Source organism: Acanthisitta chloris, unplaced genomic scaffold, assembly GCF_000695815.1.
Source record: "Acanthisitta chloris isolate BGI_N310 unplaced genomic scaffold, ASM69581v1 scaffold20094, whole genome shotgun sequence".
NCBI classification, from domain to species: Eukaryota; Metazoa; Chordata; class Aves; order Passeriformes; family Acanthisittidae; genus Acanthisitta; species Acanthisitta chloris.
The window spans coordinates 9,152-32,470 of NW_008671321.1; the positions used below are offsets into that span (position 1 = coordinate 9,152).

Here is a 23,319-nt window from a genome sequence, read left to right on the forward strand (position 1 = left end):
ATTTGCATGTTGTTACTTAGAAGACACAGTTTGCCATCTCTGTGCTTGGAAGGACATGACAAACAAGCTCCAAGCTGGTTGTGCATCCTGTACCCTCATCCCAGTACAATTCCACCCCCACCAGCAATTCCAGCTCAGGTAGAGCCTGGTGAGCCAGAGGCTGGCTCAGAGCAGCATTGACTCCCAGGTCCACAACCCAAACCTTCTCCCCCATCCCCTCACCTTGCCATCTTCATGATAGACAAAGATGTTCCTTGTGCTATTGTCCTTCAAGTAAGTGATCTGCAGTCCATGTGGGTTCCCAATTTTTGCAGGCTGGAAAGTCGCGTTTAGGTGTTCAATCTTCATAATTGCTTTGGGTTCTTTTGCCTGGAAAACACAGCTGAGTGAGCAAACACCTGAGAATTGGCTTTCAAACCAGAAAGCAGTTCACTTGGTCAGAAAAAAACCTCCTGATTGAGGCCATTAGCTAAAAAGACCTGACTCCCAGCCCACAGAACTACCTGGTGATGAGATAGCAGAGATTTTGTTCGGGTGTCACTGAGTATTTTCTGCCAGCTTGGAAAAATGCTCTGTTCTTCTGCAGAGATGCAATAAAACCAAGGCAGACTGCTAACTGACAGTCCAGGATGCTTTCTGCATCTCCAGCACCCACAGCAGTTCATCCTTGTCCCAAAAGTGGAGGATTATCCCCCTTGACAACTTCAGACCTGGGTGCTTGGCTGACAGGGGCACCATGTCCATGTCCCCACTAGTCCCATCCTCTCACATTAGCCACTGGCTGCTGGCTGTGCTCCTCCCCTTGCCTTTTAAACTTTTTCAGAGGGACAAATACAATCCTTACAGCCCATCTCCTGGGTGGGAGGCTGGGCCAGGCCCTCCCAGGCACCAGCCCCACCTGCCCCCTGTGTGCAGGTCACTTCAACATCATAGCACAGTTCATTTTCTTACATATCTCTAGAAGTTTACCATCCTTCAGGACTGCACTGAGAATTGTGAGCAAAACATCCCAACAAATAAAGATCAGGCACTTGGTGACACCAGTTTGTACTGGTAACAGCAGTTAAGTATCATCAGTGGTGCCATGGTCCCCAGCACCATGTAGAAGTCCTGAGACAAAGTTCCAGTTTGGGAACCATAGACACACAGCCATTGTGGGTGACTATGATAGGGAAAACCCAGCCAGGAGGACTTGTCTAGACAGTGCCATTCCCACCACAGTTGTGGTCAGTGATGAAGCAAAGCACCTTTAAACTATCAGAGCAGTCAAGAGTGACTGAATGTGGCTGCTGGGACTTTCACTTCTCTCTCAGAAAGGATTGAGTCCCTCTCCACGAGAAGCAATTGCACCACGACACACCAAGCTGAAGGAGAAGATGGTGCTGTCAAAGCCATGGAGAAGTGTGGATGAATGTTCCCCTCCTGCATGACATGACTCATCAGGACACCACAATTGCATCAGCTGGTTTAGAAAACTGGCTGGTGGCTTGGCCTGGGCTGTTCTCAGCTGTGATGCATAGGGCAGACTCAAAGGTCAGAAAAACCACCTTGGCTCCCCCAGGATGTAGTGCAGAACAGTGGAGCATCCATCCATCCATCATGAATGCAATTGTCATGGTAATCGCTCCATTTCTCACTTACAATAATGAAATGTGCTCTGGGGAAAAAGACAAATGCTTCCTCACTGCTTGAAGCTGGAACAAAAAAACAGGGAGATTTCCCTCTGGAATACATGGTGTGTCATCTGAAGGAGAATTTGGACCCCTGTGGTGAGGGCAGGTCAGCTGAGGTGCTGATACCTTCATCACAAGCTAGTCATCAATATGAAACCCACAACAGCTGGATGGTGCAGAGCCAGAGCTGAGAGAAACCAGGTTGGCTAAAGCCTTGAGCAACCTGCTCTGGTGGGAGGTGTCCCTGCCCAGGGCAGGGGGTTGGGGCTGGATGATCTCTGAAGTCCATTCCAACTCCTTAACATGCTATGATACTATGAAACTCCTTCACTGGTGGTGTAAGAAAAGCCTTACAGGCTCTAAAGGGCAACAGAGCAGGAATATGTGAACTGGCCAGTTGGGGCATCTCACCATGACTGCGGTGGTGGAGCAGAAGCAAACCCTACTAGAGAGAGAGCAGTGAGCTGTACCAGGTGTGCTCTCATCCTGGAACAACTGGGGACTCAGTGCTTATGGAAACTGCACCAATAACCTGGTGGCCTGTGAATTAAGTGCTCAAAGATGCTCTTACAGCTACAACCACCTGTCTGCACAGAGCAACCCCAGGTACTCACGTCATTTTTGTTGAAGTACTTCAGTGCCCCTTCCCTCTCCGACAACACGAACTTTCGACTCAAGAACTGCCCATTGTCACGTCCTCTCTTCCACAGGAAACCTTCTCGGTACCCTGCAGCACAAAGGGATGGCTGAGAACCAGGACAAAACTCTGCACTGAATAAAGAGTTAGGGTGAAGGCAAGGGGAAGAGCTTTGCCTTCAGAACTAGCAAACCGAGTGTGTGGCTGTTTTGCTCAAGAGATGAATGACACAGGACTTCTCCTTCAGATTTGTCCTTCTCACTCTGCTCTTTTCTTTTCTGACAGCTTATGCTACAGATGTCCTTGCTCTGGCACTCAGTGTGGCAGCCAAGGGGGTGTCTGCCATGTAGCCCATGCTGAAATGCAGGTGAAGGCCTGAGGAGCAAAGCTGTGCCCCTGCTGCAGCTCCCAGCACCAGGGATGCTGCTCAGCTTACACAAGTAGCACTTTTGGAGAGAGGGAAAGGCAGGTGAGCTCTGCCCTCCTCTGCTGATGCTGCTAAAAATGAAACCAGGAGGTGCAGGCACAGGGAAAATGGTTCAGGGCAGGTGTATGGATCAGGGTATCCACAAATACATTTTTCACAGGGAAAAAGGGGAAAACGTTTGCAGAAAAAGAGGAGAAAAAGCATCTAAAAAATTTAACTCCTCAAATCAGGACAGCAGTTACCACTGGTCACATCTAGCACCTTCTGCAGCAGCCACAGCACTCAGCTGACCTCACAAGTTTAATTCATGCCCTTATTTTAAATTCTTCAAAACAAAGAAACCCCAAGAACTGTTTACTACAGGTTTGTGAATACTAACAGAGCAGTTTGATGGTCATCTGCCACTTAGCTAAGATCTAATTAAGATTTAATTATACAAAAAGTCCCACTGAAATAGTGTTCCCTTTCCTGGTTTCATCACTTTTTGATTTTTGGTACTCAGGAGAAGGATTTTAAACTTAGAAATTACATGGTTTGTAACAACTTTCAAATAGTAGCTAAACTTTTCAATATGCCAAGTGGCACATTGAATTCTCTCCTTTGCCCATCAGTGCTGTGCAGAAATTCCTCCTTCAACCTGCTTTTCACTTGTCCATCCTGACACAGGATTGATTCAAACCACAGGTGAAAAGATGCAGAAAAGGTTTTTGCAGCAAAAAGTCCCATTGGAGAGCACTTGTTGTGTCAGAAAGAGGGAGCAGGACTACCCCAAATCTGAGTGAGGAGAAGCAGCCAAGGAAGCACCAAAGTCCAGCCAAGGGCAGCTGCATCTGACAGCAGTGCAGGAACAGCCCAGGATGCTGCACTCATCTCACCATTGTGATGGAACCAGCAGAGAACCAAAGCTCTGACTGATCCAGAGTCAGATGCTGCTCCCAGGCTCTGTCAGCAAACCCACGACATCCCCCGTGGCAGCTGTACATGATGGAGCTGGATAGGAATAATGTCTCTGTGACAGGAGACAGACAGGCAGGAGGTGATGCCCAGCTGATACGTTTATAGAATGCACAATTTGCTTAACACAAGGCAGAGCTGCTGCTGAGGCTCTGACAGCTGGAGATGGCCCAGTGCTCTCCTGAATGGCACCACGTGAAGCAGCTGCTCTCAAAGGCAAGGACAGGAGGTTTCTGCTCCTGAAGGGTGTTGGGTTTTAGTGCCAAGCCAGTTAGAGCAGTGGGAGAGTACTTCAAAAGTCACTGCTATTCACTCCACTGAGCTGCAGAGACAGTTTGAGAGCCTCTCCATCCCCTCTCTGTGCCTGCTGTTTGGGGAACACCGACATCTCATAGGGGGCTGGAGAGAGCTGGGCTTGGAGGAGAGGACATCAGCATTAAACAAGAGAGAGGAGAGACAACATGAGGCCAGGACATCTCCAAATGCAAACATGGGCTGATGCAGAAGGAAAACACATCTTTTCCTCAGGAATCCCCACCTGGGGTTTGCTTGGCTCAGCAGAGCCCACAGAGCTCAGCTCTTGGTGGCTCCACCTGGGAGCAGCTCAGCTCCAGGAGTCCTGGCTGTGGCTCTCATCCACACTGTGTTTCATCACAAATGCCTGAAGGGCAGAGCATGCTGCAGGCACTCCTGATTCAACTTTTTCCTCTCCACAACCCCTTTTTTCTTGATTATTCTTAGCACTTAAGGGATGAAGAATAAAATTACTCTGCATCTCCCAAAAGATGATCTCAAATCATAGCAAACCTGTAAAGTCCACTTAACACTTACAGCTGGCAGGTGGGTAACAGCTATATATGAAGAGAGGGAAGCCCAGGGAGGTTTGGTGAGCTGCCCAGGACAAGGCTGTGAGCCAGTGTCAAAGTCAGGCTGGAAACTCACCTTCTCCTGCCCTCTTACACAGGGACATTTCATCATTTTGATCTTCTCTTTCCAACTTTTCGTGTTAAAACACACAGTACTCAAATTCCACTCCAAGGAAGAATTGAAAAGACCCTAAGACCCTAAAGACAACGAAGAGTTATCCCTTTCCACAGCTCTTCCCAGACTGATAACCTCAGCAAAAGAGCTCCAGCTGCTGATTTCAGTGTACTTCAGTGCAGATTTTTGCTTGCTTCTTTTCTTTTCTTTCATCCTCCCTCCCTCCAGGGCTGCATCCTCGGGAGCTGCTCCTCTGCTCTGCCCAAACCTGCTGCCTGCACCCCTGTCACCACTGATCAGTGCAAAACACCATGAACTGGACTTGAACCCAACGTGAACTCACCCAGGCTCCCCAGGCAAACGGTGTCAGCAAGATGTGTCCTCAATGTCCTGATGTAAAGTGTTGTGAGAACAGCTAGAGAAGGTGCTGAGAAACAAAACTGCAGGAGGCTGAACAGGGAACAGATCTCACACCGGAGGGTATTGGAGTCAGAGAACTAAACCCTCTCTTCCTTCTCTCTGTGGGCTGCACTACCTTAGCAACAGCTTTGTATTCAGAGGTATCTGGCCATGTTCAGATCTTCATGGGTGCTGAGGCACTGGCACAGGTTGCCCAGAGAACCTGTGGCTATTTCATCCCTGGAAGTGTTCCAGGCCAGGTTGGATGGGGCTTGGAGCAACCTGGGCTAGCAGAAGGTGTCCCTGCCCATGGCAGGAAAGTTGAAGCTAGATTTATCTTTAAGGTCCCTTCCACCTCAAACCATTGTATGATTCTATGAAGGCCATTCTGCTTATGTTGAAGCTGAAGGACCACTAGCCCTAACAACACCTGCTGATTGCTGGTGTTGCCCATGCAGCATCATGTCACCAACAGATTTGCTTCCTCTCTCTCCCAAGGCACAGAACAAGGGATGCAGCTGCCTGCCATCATCCCACTGACCACCAGCACTAAACTGTGACTGTAGAGAGCACTACCTGGTGAGGACCTGCTGGAGAGCACCTACAGCAACCCTTGAGAAACACCATTCTCACGTTGCTAACACCATCACATGTCAAGTTTTCTGCACCACTTCAGCCACCTGCCAAGGAGCAAAATCAATCCCTTGCCTTGCAGGCTGCTCTGGCACAAACCTGTGGCACTTGCAAAAAAACCACCAAGCAGTTGTGACCAAGTTAGCCATCAAAAGGCACATAAAACAACCTGAAACCACACAGGCCAAAGGGGTATTTTTGCCCCGTGATGTAGTTTCCAAGGTAAAATGAGGAACTGTCACTTCCACACTCACTTCGTTGCCACAGCTAAGACTCTGGGGGCAAAGAAAACAGGGTCACCACATTGATTGACTGATAAGAAGATGAGAAGAGCATGGCTTTGTGTCAGCTCAGGTGAGCTGTGTCTGGCGTGTGAAACTGGCAGGACACACCGAGTGCTCTGGTATAGCCCAGTCTTGTCACTGCCTGAGAGACTGCAGAGAGGGAGAGGATTTTCTACCAAGAAACTCTGATGTAGCCACCTTCTTTCCATCTGACTTCTGCCAGCAATGGGTTTGAGTTCCCCATTTGTTAAGCAGAGGGATATTGCCACTTCCCCACCTCAGACAAGCCCTTAGGGTGCTTAGTTAATGAAGGGTTTTTTTGTCTCCCAAAACATAGACTATACCAAGTACTCAAAATTACTTGTTCGGTTTCAGCCTTTGTTCTCAGAGAAGAAAAAAAACTCCTGCAAAGAGGATAATCAGATCCACTGGCTTGAAAAAAACCGTAGGTATGGACTTTGCTCCTGTCATCCTAAGTAAGGCATCATGAACTGGGAATTAAACCCACATCTATGCTTTATTTCATAGTTTCACCTAGAAAGAGGCATCAGACCTGCTTGTTTCCATGATGTTTCTAGGGTTGTGGTAAAGCCAGGTCTGGCCCCAGGGTTTGAGGAGAAACATGTGAATGTATCCAAAACCAAGCACAGCAACAGAGCCAATACCATGCCCAAACCCAAATGCATCACTGTGTGGTTTATTGTCTTCTTGTCTCACTGCAAGACAAAGCATTGGAGGCTGAAATTGGAGAAAAAAATGTACTTGTGCCTGCAATCCAGGACCAATCATACCTTCCTAGAGTTCAGGCAGGGCATCTCCTCCTACAGGAGCAGGTTTTCCTTCCTCTGAGCAGTTCAAGTGCATTGACCCCAATTGAGAGTTTTGGAGAAGATTCAAATACAGCTCCATCACTTTGCAGCTAAAATTGCAGGGTATATATCTCTGCTGCTCTGTATGTCAGCAGCTGAGCAGTCTGCTGGATTAACGTTGTAAGGTGTTAATTAAGGCAGAAGGGTGGATAGGTACTCACTGGAGATGATGTGTTCACCTTTTCTCAGAGGTTAAGGAGCTGCATAATTATCCAGAGCAACTGAGTGGTGAATCCTTGACATTCCACATCACCTCTGACCCCAGTGGCACAACCTCCTTTGGAAACAAAGAGTCTGAAGGGCATTCCTTCCAAAACAAACCCCACTGTCCACAGGCAGAGGGCTGGATGGAGAAGGTGACATATTCTATGTTTACCCTGCAGACTGGATTTTGAAGAGGGTTGCAAAAAAGAACTGTGCACCTCTTGTTGAGCTGTGTCAGTGTAAATGGTTTGGTTTGATTGCTCTAAGTTGTGATATTTCTTCCTGCAGCATTCAGCCATCATCCAAGCAAGACATTTCAATGACTTCAATTTAAATATTTTAAGCATTTGCATGCCAATAAAAGTAATAAAACAAGGAATACTAAATTTCCTCATGGAGTGAAAACACCACTCTGTCCAGAGACAAACTCATCCTCCACCAGACATAGAGTAAGGTTCATCAACCCCTTAGAGCTTGAAGCCAGGGCTGCAATCACTCCCTTGCACAGCACCACCAGCTTGCTTTTTTGCCTGGTTTTTTTTTTTTGCCTTTCTGCAGCTGTGCTGAGCAGCTTCTAACTTCCCTGCAAATAATTCTGCAGTCATCTCTGGATAAATAACACTCCCTGCTGGTCCCATGTTCAGCAGTGTAGATACAGGTGTGCTGGAGATATCCAACATCCTGATGCACAGGAGGCAGAGGGGACCTGGGTGGGTGGATGATGAGATGGGCATCCTTCCCCTAGGTGTTCTCCTGTACTGATCATGAGAGGAGTCACCAAGAGCTGCTACTGCTCAAGTGTTGAGTGCTTTGGAAATTGAAGCCTCAGCGAGGAGAGAATCAGAATGCATTCATGGATCCTGCACACCAGGACACCTGGGAGGTAAACTCTTGGTGTACCTCATGTAAGGTGGTTGCCTGGTATGTCTCACCTCACGCAGGCATGAGAAGGGAGTGATCTCTCTTCATCTCCCTTAAGACAACTCTTGATCTAAGACAACACACCTCATCACATCTCCCCCAGCCATGCAAAGGAGCCCAAGACCTCTATATGCAGCACCCACACCAACCAGTTTCTCAGACAGACAAGTTTTGGAGGCGAATTTCCCAGCTCTTAATCAATCAGCCCTCTCTTAATGAGCACTTAGCATCCAAATTACCTTTCCTAAAGGCCGTTTGGTGGAGAAGGGTTTCCTGTTGCCATCCAGTCTGGCTCTGCTGCCTTCCAGGAGCTCATAAAACAATTATTGTCCTGCTGCATTGTCGCGATGCAAGCAGCTGATGAGATTGATTGCTTCCACAATACCCAATTAACCCACTCACTCGGCAAACGATTGACTTAATCAAAGGCAATTAGCGCTTGAATGGCTACATCAGACAGAAAGCCAGGATTTAGGAGATGATTCAGACAACACCGTGCAGACATCTCCTTGGCCTTCCATGGGAAAACACCATCACTAATGCTCAGCTCAGAGCTGGAAGTAGATGAAACCTCAGGTCGGTGGTGTGAGGTGGCACAGAAAACACAAGGGAGTAGGAACATGCATTTCCCTTCTGTGCTAAAGGGGAATTTGAAAAGCATCGATGTTCCTCTTTACTTTCCCTCCCTGCTTATGCAGGACCCAGAGCACCAACCAGTTGACCAGACCTCAATGATCAACTGTCATGAATTGGTATCTGCTGGCTCTGACAGCTCCGGGTAGTCAGTCCCCAAGAGCTGGACGTGCAGGGCTGTCTCCCATCACCAGTCCTCTTTGCAAAGTCAAACATGTTTGACAAAACCACCTTCAATACTGATTTCTTCCAAGGCATCTTCTCCCACCCAGAGCACCAACCAGTTGACCAGACCTCAATGATCAACTGTCATGAATTGGTATCTGCTGGCTCTGACAGCTCCGGGTAGTCAGTCCCCAAGAGCTGGACGTGCAGGGCTGTCTCCCATCACCAGTCCTCTTTGCAAAGTCAAACATGTTTGACAAAACCACCTTCAATACTGATTTCTTCCAAGGCATCTTCTCCCACAAGGTAAAAAAGATGCTCTGAAAGACCTGATTTGGACGCAGGACCATGTCTCTGCAGAAATACAGATGTGAGTGCCCTCAGTGACTGTTTTTCCTCTAGACAAATTGCCCCAAACTGGCACGGCCAAGACAAGACAAAGCCTGACCACAGGAAGGTCAAGGTGAGCAAACCATGTCCCCTAAACCAGAGGACAGAGACCATTTTAGACCACGTGGAGAACAACTTCAAGGTTAAAGCCAAGCATGGAAGACAAATTCTCTTGATCACTGCCAAAAGACATTGTCATTTGGCTTCATCTTGAGCAACAAAACCCTTGCAATGGCAAAAGGTGTTAGTTCAGCTCCTCAGCTGCTTGGATCAGTATGGAAAATGGAGCCAAATGCATTGTCTCTATGGAGAAAACATGGGTTGAGCTTAAGCACACATCAAGATCCTGTGGCTGACAGAAAGAAGACAAGGTCTGTCCCCACACACAGGCATGTGGCATTTAAATGCAAGGTTGGTCCCTGGGCTTCCAGTCCCATTTAATGTCATCCTGAATACACTTGCATTGCTGGCTCACAGCTGAAAATCCAAATTGCTTCCAAGCAAAGCCCCAATAATAAAGCTGAAATCCATTAAGCCTGTGATGTTTGCCACTATTTAAATCTGATTAAACCCGTACATGACACCACTAAGCTGAACAGTCAGAAAACACTCCTGTCAGGTCTGATGTTTCCTCATGTAATCCAAGCCCCCCTTCTTTCACCGGGTTGTCAGCTAAAAGGAGCCATAATAAGAGATCATGTACCTAATCCAGCTTCCTAAGCTGTTTTTAACTGGTTTCTTTAATCACATGTTATGATTCCCTAGGGAGCAGCTCTCAGGTGACAAAGACATTAGTGCAGTCATTCATACTCCCAGAAGGTATCTGGGATGGGATCACCTTGCCCCTTGTGCCAACCGAGCGCAGCAGGAAGGAGACACAAGAGGAATGAGGTGCCCATCAGTGGGATGAAAGGTGGGAAATCATGGCAGCAGGAGGTGACAGGCACTGGGCAAGCAACTGCAAGGTAAGGTAGTGCAAAAGACACTTATCAGAGAAAAAAATTCTTTTAATAGAGCGATATCGATCTCCCAGTGAGCACTCACTGCCTCTGAAAAGGCTGCATGGGGAAAATATCAGGAGAAAACACCCAAATAGACAATCCTCAAGCCTCCACCTGACCACTGCAGGCAAATCAGGTAGAGAACACAGCCATATCCTCCCTTTTATCAGCTTATCTTATAATTGACCATCGATACACTGTGACTTCCATGGTAACTTAATTATCGAGCAAGTGTTTACATATTAAAGATAAGACCATAGCAGGCTGCTGCAGTGCAATTCAATTGTATCTGCTGGGAGATGTTACAACCCCTTGCTGCAGAAAATGTCTTTACTGGAAGCCTTGCACTTGCATTGCTGAGAATTGAATGTGCAATCTAATTTGACTTGGAAATCAAACGCTTTCCTCTTCAAGCAGCATCCCCACATCCCCACCTGGGAGCTGCTGGCTGCTCAGAGAAAAAAACCCTGCTACAGGTAAATAACCTTCAGGTTTTGATCTTTTGTAGCCAGTCTTATAATAAAAGGCAGATGAAAGCTGGGAGGTTCCCAGTGCAATGCTCATCCAATTTCCCAGCACTGAGTGCACTCCAAGCCTGATTTAGCTAGAAAGCTGGGCAAGAAAACATTTAAGGACAGGCAAGCAGCAGTAAGTCGTAATAACATCCCTACAGCAGTGCACTTCAGGAGCTGAATTTTGAGAGCCAAACCACAGGGCAAGGATCCTCCTTGGTCAAGACATAAAACCTCAAAAAAACCCTCCCTGCAGCTGCTGTGAGTTACTTGCACAGAAGCTGCACAGGAAGAGGTACTGCAGCTTTCTCTCCCAGCACCTGGAGGAACCTCTGTCACCATCCCACACCCTTCACCCCAGCCCAGTGCTGCCTACACACCGAGCTGGTCCTGCCTGGACCTCTACAAGGTAAGGGAAAACCCTCCTGTAGCCTCACATGCAACTGCAATGACTTTCAAGCAGAAAGCAAAGAGGTGAGACACTGACCCAGGGATGTAAAGGCTCCTGCCTTTACACCCTCCACATGCACCACAGATGGGCTACACCAACCTACATGCTGCTGAGGCTTCAGCTCAAAACACCTGCAAAGCACCAGAAACCACCTGCATTTCACACAGACATCCTCAAACCACAGCTATGGGATCAGGCTAAAATAGCCTCTGAGCCCTGAATAGCTTTCGATCGAGGACTAGAGGGAATGGTCATAAACTGAGACAGAGGAGATTGAGATTAGATGTTAGGAAACATTTTTTCCCTGTTAGGGTGCTCAGGCACAGCAATATTGCCCAGGGAAGTGGTGGAGTCACCATCCCTGGAAGTGTTTAAGAGGCATCTGGATCTGACACTGGAGGATCTGGTTTAGGGTTTCAGGGTTCCAGCAGTGACAGGTTAACAGTTGGGCTTGCTGATCTTAGAGGTCTCCTCCAACCTTGATGATTCTGTGATTCGAGATGTGTCTCTTACTCACACTAATAAACAAAATCTCAGCCTGAGCAGCTGCTCACACAGCTCAACCCAAGAAAGGATGAGATGAATTTAAACCCCCAACAGAGCTTTACAGAAGTCAGCAGAGAAGTTCACCACAGACCTCAGGTGGGTTTCAGACGTAGGCAGCATTGCCATACGACCATAAATCATAGAAACCCATGAGATGTGTCTCTTACTCACACTAATAAACAAAATCTCAGCCTGAGCAGCTGCTCACACAGCTCAACCCAAGAAAGGATGAGATGAATTTAAACCCCCAACAGAGCTTTACAGAAGTCAGCAGAGAAGTTCACCACAGACCTCAGGTGGGTTTCAGACGTAGGCAGCATTGCCATACGACCATAAATCATAGAAACCCATTCTCTCCCACACAACATTCCTTTTTCTTTGTTTTGAAGAGAAATCCAAATGGCATTAAGCCTATCTGCTGTGGTGCTAACAGCTCCTGAATGTCTTCTATTGAGTGTTCAACACATTTACAGTCAAAACTTTATGCAGGAAAGGAGAATTTTTTTTTAATTTAGGACTCGTTCTTCTCCTGGCTGCTGGTGTTCAGCTGTCCCAGAAATCAGGCAGTACAGGATGCTCCAGCAGCTGTGCTATCAAGGGAGGAGCATTTGGCAGCACAGCCACAACCTCCAGGCTGCAAAAGGACATTTGCACACCTTGATTTTTCTAAAACTATCCCCTGGAGCAACATAATCCCAATTAATGAACTCCTGAAATTCTATAAATCAAGGCTAAATTCTGTCCCAATAAATCATTGACTGTCCCATCCCCACTGACTTCGCTAGGCTAAGATTTCTTCCTTCAGCCTCTTCAATGCATGAAAGTTTGAAATTCACTCCCTGCTGAGGAGCCTCCTTGTCTTTTAGGCATTTTGGGGATATATTGTTTGCTACTGCTGTGCCACATGACCATGTCCCTCATGGGCTGCCCTGGTTAGGAAACTGGAGGTGGCTGCTGTGTCTGCACCTCAACTGCAGCAGAATTTATAAACCCAGTCAGACCTAGCCATCTGGGGAGGCACTTCCCAGTCTGGTTTCAGTGAAACCATCCCAGGAGGGGGGTGTGGACAACTCCTCAGCTGCAGGTTTCCCTGCTGCATCAGAGATTTCAAGGTGAAAACTTGAGTGAGCTCATAAGCAGGTGGGATGGGCTGGTGGCAGTAAGGACAAAGCATCAGCAAATGCTCATGTTCCTGAGTCCAGGCTGATCTAACTCAGCTACATCTTTGGCAAGCTCCAGGAAAAGATATGACATCACCCTGGCAAATGTTCTTTATCTGGTGAGAGACAGAAATTGCCTGACCCTGCACAGGTCTACAACGTAAACCGGATCTTCCTTTAGTAGATTTAATTAAGCTAGGATGAGTTGCCATGAAAACAGCATTTGCAATGTACTTTGTTATCCTATTGCTTCCTAGTCACTTCCTTCTCATTAGCAGAAGAAAGATGCCCCAACCTTTTGGTCCTGTGTCACTACACAGGGAACAGGAACGTGCACAGTATAAAACCACCACCAAACACCAGGAGACCAAGGGCACTGAGAACTACCTTCATAAGGCATCAGAAATAGAAAGGGATGGTTCCCCTATGCTTTCCCTAAATGTTTATCATCAAAAATATGGAGAACAAGCCTTATATTTCTCTTTCTGTCTCTTCAACCAGTATAGATCCATTTATTGACTGTAAAAACCCAAGATTACAGGGGCTGGCAGCCTGAGCAATATCAAAACAGAGTATTTCAAGTTGATTGACCTCAAATAGGGAAAGCTCAAGGACAGGAGTGAGTCATGATAATTATAGTTGGGGTGTTTCACACCTTTACTGATCTTATAGTCTATCCTCACCAGGTGGACTGACTCCCCCAGGGAACACTGACAGATCCAGGGAGCACCCAGAGCACACCCCAAAACACAGACAGCACATTCAGCAGCCAAAGGGCTGGAGAGGCTCAGTCCATCTCCCCCGAGAAACCACACTAATTCAGCAAATTCAACCGACCTCCAACTGACCACGAATTAAATGCTTCTGATTTGAGTTGACAAATGTAAATATTTCTGTTAAAGATGATGCAAAACAAAACAACATGTCTTAGGTGTGTCTTTTTTTAAGGTGGGAAAAAAAACTAAAGAAACATTTTGCATAAAGGGCTGAGATGAAGGGGAAAAAAAAGACCAACCCCCAACTATTTAAAATTTCATGGGTCAGCCCTCACCCCTGTCAGCAAGGCTCATTTCCACACTGCTCTGCTTCCCCTGCAACGAGCATTGCTGCTGCCTGCCTTTTTGCACGAGAGCTGCTGCTCTTTGGCTAATTATAGAAGCTTGGAGCAGAGCTGCACTGAAGGCAGCTTGACAGAACCAGCTGTTAAAATTACAGCTGGATCCTAAACTAGCTGTGAACATCCAGCTTTAGTTTGTGGTGGTGCCACCCCCTTCCCAGAGCCAGCTGACAATGCCTTGCTTGGCCAACTGCTCCTCCTCCTCCTCCAACTCTCCAGTTCAGATCCACAGGTCCTCACCTGCAATTTTTGGCTGCCTAAATGCTTTTCTGCTTTAGGGGAGCAGAAGACATCAGAGTATTTCTCTTTGCTAGATGTTTTTCTTCCTACAGCAGCTATCTGTAAGATCCATCACCGCCCCATCACTTGTCACTGCAATGTTCATGGATTTCCTGGAAAGCATGACAGCAGTCATTGGCCTCTTGCCATGGCCCAGAGAGATAGAAAAAATAAAAATGCACCAAAGTTAACTCTAAAAGAAAAGCTTTTGCATTTGGAGCCCTTTCCTTTGCCTTCTGGTGGTGACTTTGTGCTGTGTCTCCTCAGCAAGGCTGGGAGATGGTGCAGCATCTTCCTTTGATTCTGACAGAGCCTCAGGAGGTGGCAGTGCTCTTTCAGAGGGGTTGTACGAGTCTGAATCAGCACTTCTGAATGCTCCTGGAAGGCACTGAAAGGCTGCTCCAGCTCCTGGTCATATGATGTCAGCCCTGCAGAGACGTCAGCGCATCCTGGCCTGGGAAGGATGCCACGTGTGGTCCCTGTCACTGCCCTGCTCCCCCTGCACAAGGGAAACAGGAGTAAGACAAACACACTGTGATCTCCCCTCGCATCCTCCTCCAGAGTTCAGCTTGTTAACCAGCTCTTTGATGTGCCTTGTCTTTGCTGCAGCAAAGGCTGTGTTTGATGTTTACATCATTGGGACTACCAAGTTGTTAACACGGAGCAAGGCTGAGCAGGACCCACCACAGGCAGCTCTCCAGGAGAGCCTGTTCCCTCCACAGCCCCAGCTGGACCCACTGTGGATGCTGCAGCAGATACCTTCAGCCTGGCTGGGGATGACATCTGCTGCTGGTTTCTTGAGTGGATTTGTTCAAATCCTTCCAAGGCAATTTGGCTCAGTATTTATTCACCCTGCAGACAGACTGTTGTGTGAAGTTTTTCTCTGCTCTGGATGAGGCTGCAGAGAGCAGAAGTGACCTGCACAGCATCACCCCCAACCTGCACAGCATCCTCCTCCATCCGTTTCCTGCAGCAGCAGTGCCAGGCCATGCCGAGGAGAAAGAAGTAGTCGTTTGTTTTAAAGCAATGACTCCATTTCCCTCAAACCTCTAAGGAGAGGATGGGGAAAGGTTTCTTGGAGCAAGTCCTGACAGGGAGTTGTGTAATGTTAAACACAGCTTTATACTGGAAAGACATGAAAAGGAGACTGAGCACCAGCAACGACGTCCCATCTGCTTCAGCTGAACATACTTTTCTGTAGACTTCCCTCCTTTATCCATTTCAAGGCTTTTCCAGAGCCTTTCAGCTTAAACTATTCCTCCATTAAACAAACGTTTTTTGGGGGGAAAAAAACAACTCTTTTTTTAAGCCCTTAGTCCTCCTTTTCTATACCCAAAATCCACAGCACAAATGTCAGGGCATGGATGGAGATGCCAAACCTTGCACTCACCCACTGGGGCATCATGCCCTGCTCCTGGGGCTGCAAACATCACACCTGACAATGCCAGGTGCTGCACAGGGGAGGACTGGGCATGGGGGCTCAGACCCACCAAGCAAGGTTCTCCCTGGGCAGGGAGAGGCAGTGGCTGGGGAGCAGTGCCCACCGAGCCTGGTGCCCAGCGTGACTCCCGTCCCGGCCGGGCTGATGTCAGTGCCCAGAGAACAGAAGCTCTCTCTGTGGCTCAGGCAGCATGAGAAGGAGGTTTCTGTGCCAGGCAAGGTTGCTCACTGGAGGGATGCTTGTGCTTTAACCCCCTCCTGTCACCAGCACATCAGCCTGCAGTGACCTTGGTACTGGGCTGGGAGAACTGCAGGGTTTGCAATTGCTGTCACACACCCAGTCCTATGCTACAGACCCTCTGGACAGGGGCTGCTTTTCCTGGGCATTTCTACAGCACCCAGAGCACTGGATGCAATCTGCACAGAACACTCTTGCACAACCCTGAATGCTAAAACACTCTTACACTCCCTTGAGAAGCAAACTGTGCTGAGGCTGCATCCTTTTCGGAGGGGGCTAGAGCCCCTCTGCCACTTAGCCTGCTCTCCCCCATCCCTCCCTGCTGCTCCAACGACCATGAAGAGATCCTTTGGCAGAATCTGCACAGCACCAAACTCAGGGCAGGCTGCAAAACTCAGCCAAATTCCCCAGCACAGTCCCTGCGTGCTGCAGGCTGTGATGCCAAATCATTTTACTCTCTGGGATACTGAGAGTCCATGCCAAAGAGGAGCAGCATCCGTGTGCCCTGGGCTCCCCACTCAGACATAAATACAGAGGTCAGTCCCATCCCCAGCTCCCCCAGGGTGCAAACACACCCTGCCAGGGTGCACCAGTGCCAAACAGAGGAACTGCTCCTGCTTTCAGCTGGGAAGAGTGCAAATGCAGCCAGACTTTGGGATCCAGCAGCCAAGACCTTAGGGACAAGGGCAAGGCTAAGTGCAGAGATCTGTAACACAATTCTGCTGAAATCCAGTAAAAGCCAAACCTGGTGCTCTGGTTCAGCCAAATCCTGGAACCAACTGCTGGGAATTTACTGGAAACAGCCATTTAACAGAAGGCACCAGTGATGCAATCCTAGCCTGCACACCGAGCACCAGCACACGCTGCAGGGAACTGGTGTCATGACTTCCTACCACAAAACACCTCCCCTTTCATGCCCAAATCTCTGCTTTGCAAAAGTCTACATGAAATTTCAGTCAAATACTTGCTTACCCTGATTTTTGCTGCTTTTTAGCTGTACTAGTGTTGCTTTTTTATTGCCATCTCTAGGTCTAGGAGGGACTGATTGGCTTACAGGGATGGGAAAGAGAGGCTAAGACAGTGGTACAAAAAAGCATCCTACAGTGGGGGATGCTCCACAGATCTCATGACAGCTGCATCTTCCTGACACTCACTGCTGCTCTACATCAGGAAAACAAGTGCTTCCCATCAGCGAGGGACAGAGCAGAAAATTATGGAGCCTCTCTCAAAGCCTAGCTCTAATACTTGAGCCTTTCAAGCCTCAGAAGAGGATTTAATCCATTTTACAACGAGCATCAGATAACAGTGACATTAAAAAGCAGTTGGAGCCAAGCAGCAACTTCTCTTTGAGGCTAATAAGTAGAAATAAATTAACTTATTTCTTTATATTGAAAATTCCTCTCTACGGACTAAGATCAAGGCCTGCTAAAGCTTTTGACAGCTCTGTTTGCCCATCAGCTGCATCTGCATTGAGGTTAAATGGAGATTTACACTCCCAGAAACTTCTGAAAACCTCAGACCTTTGGATTGAGACTACAGATGCAGCCAGGATTTTCAGAGGTTCAACTCCAGAAATGTCAGAAGAGCCACTTATAATTAGGCTTTTTCAGAATTTGGTCTAAATCAAGAGGCAAGACGTGGCATTATGGGAAAGGTGCCAGCAGAAAATAACAGAATGAGGGGAAATAAAGTCTTTATTTGCATGGTACTATTCACTTGATAGATATATAACACAGCCAGGGCTGCTGTAATTTTGCAGCATTATGTGGCACCAAAGCTTTTATCGTGGTATTCAGAGCCTAATGCGAGTTAGTGTTTATAAAGTAGCATCTCAAAGCTCACTGCTCTCACCAGAAACACCTCCATGGCCATCACTAGGTTTTGGGTACATTAACACAAACCATTGCAGCTGCTCTGCACAGATTTCTCCACTGCTTCAAACACCAAACAGGGAGCAGAGATGCTAAACCCTTTTTCCTTAACAAAGTGCTCCCTGCCAAATTGCAAACCACTCGGAGCTGGTATTGCAAAGCCAGTTAGATCCATCCAGAGGTGGATGTGCTCTGGCATCAGACAGTGGTGGGGGCTGCCCTGGGTTGAGCTGCAGCCCCAAACAAAGGGCAGGAGGAGAGACAGCAGCTCTGCTCAGCCTGCGCTGACACCAAAGGCTATTTTTAGCACAAGGAGATGTTGTAAGCTCACAGGGGACTGGGGGAAGGGAGAAAAGGTAGAAGGGAGAAAAAAAAAAAACATATGCTGAAGTATTTCTGTACCTTGTCAGGTCAGAGAAGAGAGGCAGCACACTGCCCTGCACCCTGAGCAGGTACACCTGCCCTCACATCAGCATCCACAACAGTGTTCAGATACAGCAGGGATGTATTGAGATGGCACAATATTTCAGACACACACCAGCCAAATGCTGCCCAAATACTAGAAGGCAGTGGAATGCTCCTGCACACCCCAGTGCACCCCATGCCTTGCAAGGCACTGGTGCCAAGAGACAAGCTAGGCAGGTTTGCTTCACACCACCACACACTCCTACAGCACACACAGTGCCTGGCCAAAGCCTGGTGAGTGGTTGCTGATAACCCTTGAAATGGGTTGCTGATAACCCTTGCTTTTATCTCAAGGTTTCTCTCATTGCTCCTGTGAGCTTGGTTTCCTAAGGAACCAAGGCTTATGTGAGCATCATCTGTCCATCCTCCCCTCTGGCTTCTCAGCATCTTGAAGAATTTCAGCCAGATGTGACTCGCTGTAGTTGCTAAACACTCCACTCTTTCTTGCTTCTAAAGCAATGGGATGATTTACATGCCTAAGAAACCCTCCTCATCCCTGCCTTTTGCAGAACCACCCTTGGAGTGGTGCACTGCCTCTTTTTCTCTGAGGGGCTGGTGTCTGCCTGCTCTCACCTTACACTCCACTGTACTGCCATCCTGCTCTGCACTTGTACAGTGCTTAGCACAGCATCACCTTGACCACCCACAGCCCTTCACTTGGGAAAAGCCAGGAAAGCTTCCCAGGATTTGGTGGAAACATGGAGGGACATCAGCCAAGGATGTGGGATGCATTTGGGGGGGAAAAAAAACCAACAATGAAATAATCTTCATGCTGGTCTGCATGGGAGAAGCTGAGATAGCAGCTGGCTACTGTCCTGACCACAGACATGAGCTGGCTCAAATCCTCCCCAGTGCTAAAAGCAGCTCTTGATTTAGCTGATAACACTTTAGCAAGAATAGAGTTTCGATTCGACTGTTTTACTTAATGTGCGTGTCTCGCGTCTCGTCAGCAGTTAAAGGATGCCACAGAAGCACCTACAGCACCTCTCCCCACTTCCAAGGAGCTGGTTTCACACGACAGCTGTGCATCACCCTTACCAAGTCACTCCCACTGCACCATTCCATCAGACATGGCCAGGGCTTGCCTGAGGAAGGACATCTCCCTAGCCACAGTGTGATGCTCTGACCACACAGAGCAGATCCAGGGGGAGAGAGCAGCATCCCATAGCAAGATTTTCAGACAGCATAAACCAGCACAGGCACTGATGGAGCAATGCAGAGTCACCCAAGCCAAGGCAAAAATAGGGCAGGGAAAAAAACACCCCAACAATCCACTCTTGCCTCTCTTGCACCCCACATGGGAGCCTGAACCTAGGAACAACCTCCTGCCATGACCCTGATACCTACAGTGCCCTGAGCTGAGACTTTGCTTTTTCTTTAAACCTTCTTGAGAGATTCAGATCTTGAGATTAAGATCAGGTGTTAGGACATTTTTTTTTCCTTTTAGGGTGTTCAGGCACTGGAATATTGCCTAGGGAGGTGGTAGAGTCACCACTCCTGGAGGTGTTTATAACGGGTATCTGAATCTGGCACTGGAGGGTATGCTTTAGGGGTCACAGCAGTGAACAGGTTGGACTCGATGACCTGAGAGGTCTTCTCCAGCCTTGGTGGTTCTAGGATTCCAACCAGCATCCTCTTCTCTTTCGGTTCAACTCTCCTTCCCCACAAGGGAGCTGCAGCCAAGCCCAAACAGGCTGTATTGCAGGGCAGTCATTTATTGGCACAGGTAATCCTGTGTGTGTCAAAGGATGCTGAAGAACACACCTCTCCTTGGAGCAGCACTCTTCCACTACTTTATCCCCAGTTTGCAGCACATAAAGCTTTCTGGCTGCACAGATGATGTCCTGTTTCTCCAAGCCTGCAGTCCCTCTCTGCTCTCATTCTCTCTTGCAAAAAACCACAGGTCATTAGACCCCACCTGTCCCCAGCTACCCATCGTCCCACCACACTGTGCCACCACACCTCCTCTCCCCATGCCACCTCCATCACCAGCTTTTACTGCATGTGCTTGCAAAGCAAAGGGAGGGGATGGTTCTGGGATGGTTTCACACTCCCTACTACATGAGCATCTCCTTAAAGACCATATACATTAAGGGCTCAGCAAATGGCACCAGGAGCTCTCAAGCTGATGCTTTATTTCTTTGCTCAATGCCCTGGGCTGTTTGATGTGCAATAAAACCCATGACCTTTCAGGCTACCATTAGCACTGGTTTGCTCTCGGGGTGCTGCTCAGCCCTGCAATTCATTTCTGAGGTTGTGAAAAACACATGACAGAGCTGGTGTTGCTCTGACACTCGCAGCTCCTCACTAGCTAGACGAAATGGAGTAAGAGACAGCAGAGGATGAGCTCTGTCAGTTAAAATAATTGGGTTTTAACTGCAACACTGCTCACCACTTTGTCTGATCAGGCCCAAAATAAACTGCATTACATCACTGCAGGTCAGACTGAGCTAATAAGGGTCTGTTCCTCACACTGAGAAAGGACGTTTTTGTGTCCCGTGTGTTTTCTCTAGTGCTTTGCAGTCAGAGCTCCTTCCAACTGTGCAAGTGCAGGGGAAAATTAATTCAGACTGCTGCCCAAATTATGCAAGAGCCTCATGGAATGGAAAGTGCATATTAACAGATTTTACTATTTTAGGGTGTTCCTTTATGTCTCGTAATTTATTTTGCAATCACATTTGCAGACAAATACAAAATAACATATAAGCCAAATAATCCTTAGGTTGCTGACAGAAGATAGTACAAGCAAACAGGCACCTTCAGAGAAATGCTACCCTTAGGAACTACCTGACTAAACCAGAGCTCACTTAAATAGTGCCAATAGGATCTAAGCCACGGTGCTACAAATACAGGAATAAAAGCCAACAGAGCCTAAAGCCCCAAACATCATTGGCTTTGCTAATATACCCAAAATCTTGCCTATATCTTCTAGGTTTCTCAACTGCTCCAGCCATTCACAGGCCATCTCAGGTTGCAGTAACACCATATTATCTTACTCTGCAGCCCAACAGGTCATCCCACCCAGCTATGGAGCTACTAGTCAAATAATCAGAGTTCTCCAACTTCTACCCCAAAGGATAGGGATTAAATCTTCAGCTGGTGTAAATCTGGATTCCTCCACCATTTTTATGGAGCTGAGGAGCTCCAACCTCCCATGACTAAAGAATGAAAGCAGTGATGCTAGTCAGCATTTATTATCCTATGGAGACAGGTTTAGAGAGCAGGGATTGTTCAGCCTGGAGAAGAGAAGGCTCCAGGGAGACCTTAGACCCCCTTCCAGTACCTAAAGGAGGCTCACAAGAAAGCTGGAGAGGGACTTTATACATGGGCATGGAGTGACAGGTCAAGGAGAAAGGGAGGTCTAGGTTTTGATTAAATATAAGGAAGAAATTCTTCCCTCTGAGGGTGATGAGGCACTGGCACAGGTTGCCCAGAGAAGCTGTGGATGCCTCAAGATGGTCCATCCCATGGCCAGGTTCTTTCACAGTCCTAACAGTGAAGTTAAATCATTTTCTCCTGAGACGCATTAAAAAGTTAAATGCTGAGTGTTAAGAGCTCTCCCACTTCATTTGCTAAGGTTAAAGCAAAGACCCAAAGGTCTTTGCTAATACACCTGAAGATGTGTTATTCCTGCCCACAGTCCCTGCCAGACTGGACTTCAGCTTGTTTCAGGGCACCAACTCCTCCTGGCAACCCAGCAATAATGAGATATCAGGAGCCAAAGCCAATGTTCAAGGAGCAAACGACTCCCTTTTGCTCTCTCTTGGCCATGTGCACATTCCCAGTCTCTCATCCATGGCCTGAGATGCATCAGAGCAGCTGCACCTTGACCAGTTTATAATATCCTTGCTCCAGCCCTGCAAATACCATTCCCTTTTGCTTCCTCCATGTCTCCTATGGATAAAATAAATCCCTCTGAAGTCAAAAGCACCTAAACAAACTAACATTTCAGCAGGCCTTTTGGGAAGCATTGCCATAACTGCTGTTTACCAACAGCAGTGGAAAACATTCAAGCTTTTTAAAACGGATCAAAATACTTCTGAAATTTATCAAATTTTCAAATTACTTTGAGATACAGATCCAGACTTTGATGGCAATTACAACTATCCTCTGTTTCCAGCAGAATTCAGCACTTGTACCCCATTAAATTCTGTTCAAAGGGACAATTAGCTGGAGGACTGACAGTAATTTCACCAGTTCATTTACCAGAAGAGACAAAGGCAACCTGAAACACGTTAATGTGAGAGCCTCAGAACTGGTATCACTCTGTGCTGCTGTGCCACAAACATACTGCTAGTGGAAGGGATGTGGCCATGGTGTTAATGGGGATTGCATGGGTGTAAATAGTGTTTTGCTTCATAAAGTCTGGCTAAGGTGAACAAATTATTTAGCTCATACTACAGCTGAATGAAGAGCTCAAATGCATAAAAGGGTGTAGCTAAGAATCGATAGTGGATCACCAAAATCACTTAATCATTGTTTTACTAATCTCCCTGCACTATCTGAACTCAAACAGACTCCTCACACTGAAATCAATGGAGCTGATATACTCATTAACAATGAAACCATCAGAGTTTGAAACACTAACTGGGAGCAGAGGAGCTGAAAGCCATGCACAATGCATGGGCTTGTGCTCCAAAGCTTCCTGAGGGAGCAAGAAACTCTCTAAAAACTATCTTAAGGGAATTTCCACAGTCATCTCCTGCCGAGGGTAAGCAGCTGTGACTACAGGTGTAACAGCACATTCCCAAGAGGGGATATCTGATTTAGGGACTGGACCCAGACCCATGGACTGGACCAAGCCCCAAGGATCTTCAGCCACAGCTCCTCCCAGGGCTCAGCTTCAATGCTCAGTGCTGCCTACACTGGGAATTTCTGCACCTGGGAAGGGTCTTTGTTTCCCAGTTCTGATCCTGCTACCTTGCATCACTTTGTATCTCATGAGGCAGATGTTTCCCATTGGTTTGGGGGCTATGCAAGACCCTTTGGAGCAGCCTTTGCATCCCACACTGCCTCTTATCTGTGCTCTTCCTCAGTAGCTGAAGTTTGCCACATCCTCCTGCCAGGCT

At 47.6% G+C, this 23,319-nt stretch overlaps 1 protein-coding gene across 1 annotated transcript in view; it reads right to left on the reverse strand.

The window, feature by feature from the left end:
• Positions 1-23,319, reverse strand: part of ADAP1 (ArfGAP with dual PH domains 1) — a 44,317-nt gene that overhangs the window by 6,446 nt on the left and 14,552 nt on the right. The window contains exons 4-5 of the mRNA XM_009074064.1: positions 2,288-2,400; positions 223-369 (exon numbers count right to left, since the gene is read on the reverse strand). Coding sequence (XP_009072312.1) covers positions 223-369; positions 2,288-2,400 — 260 coding nt within the window. The remainder of the gene's footprint in view (positions 1-222; positions 370-2,287; positions 2,401-23,319) is intronic.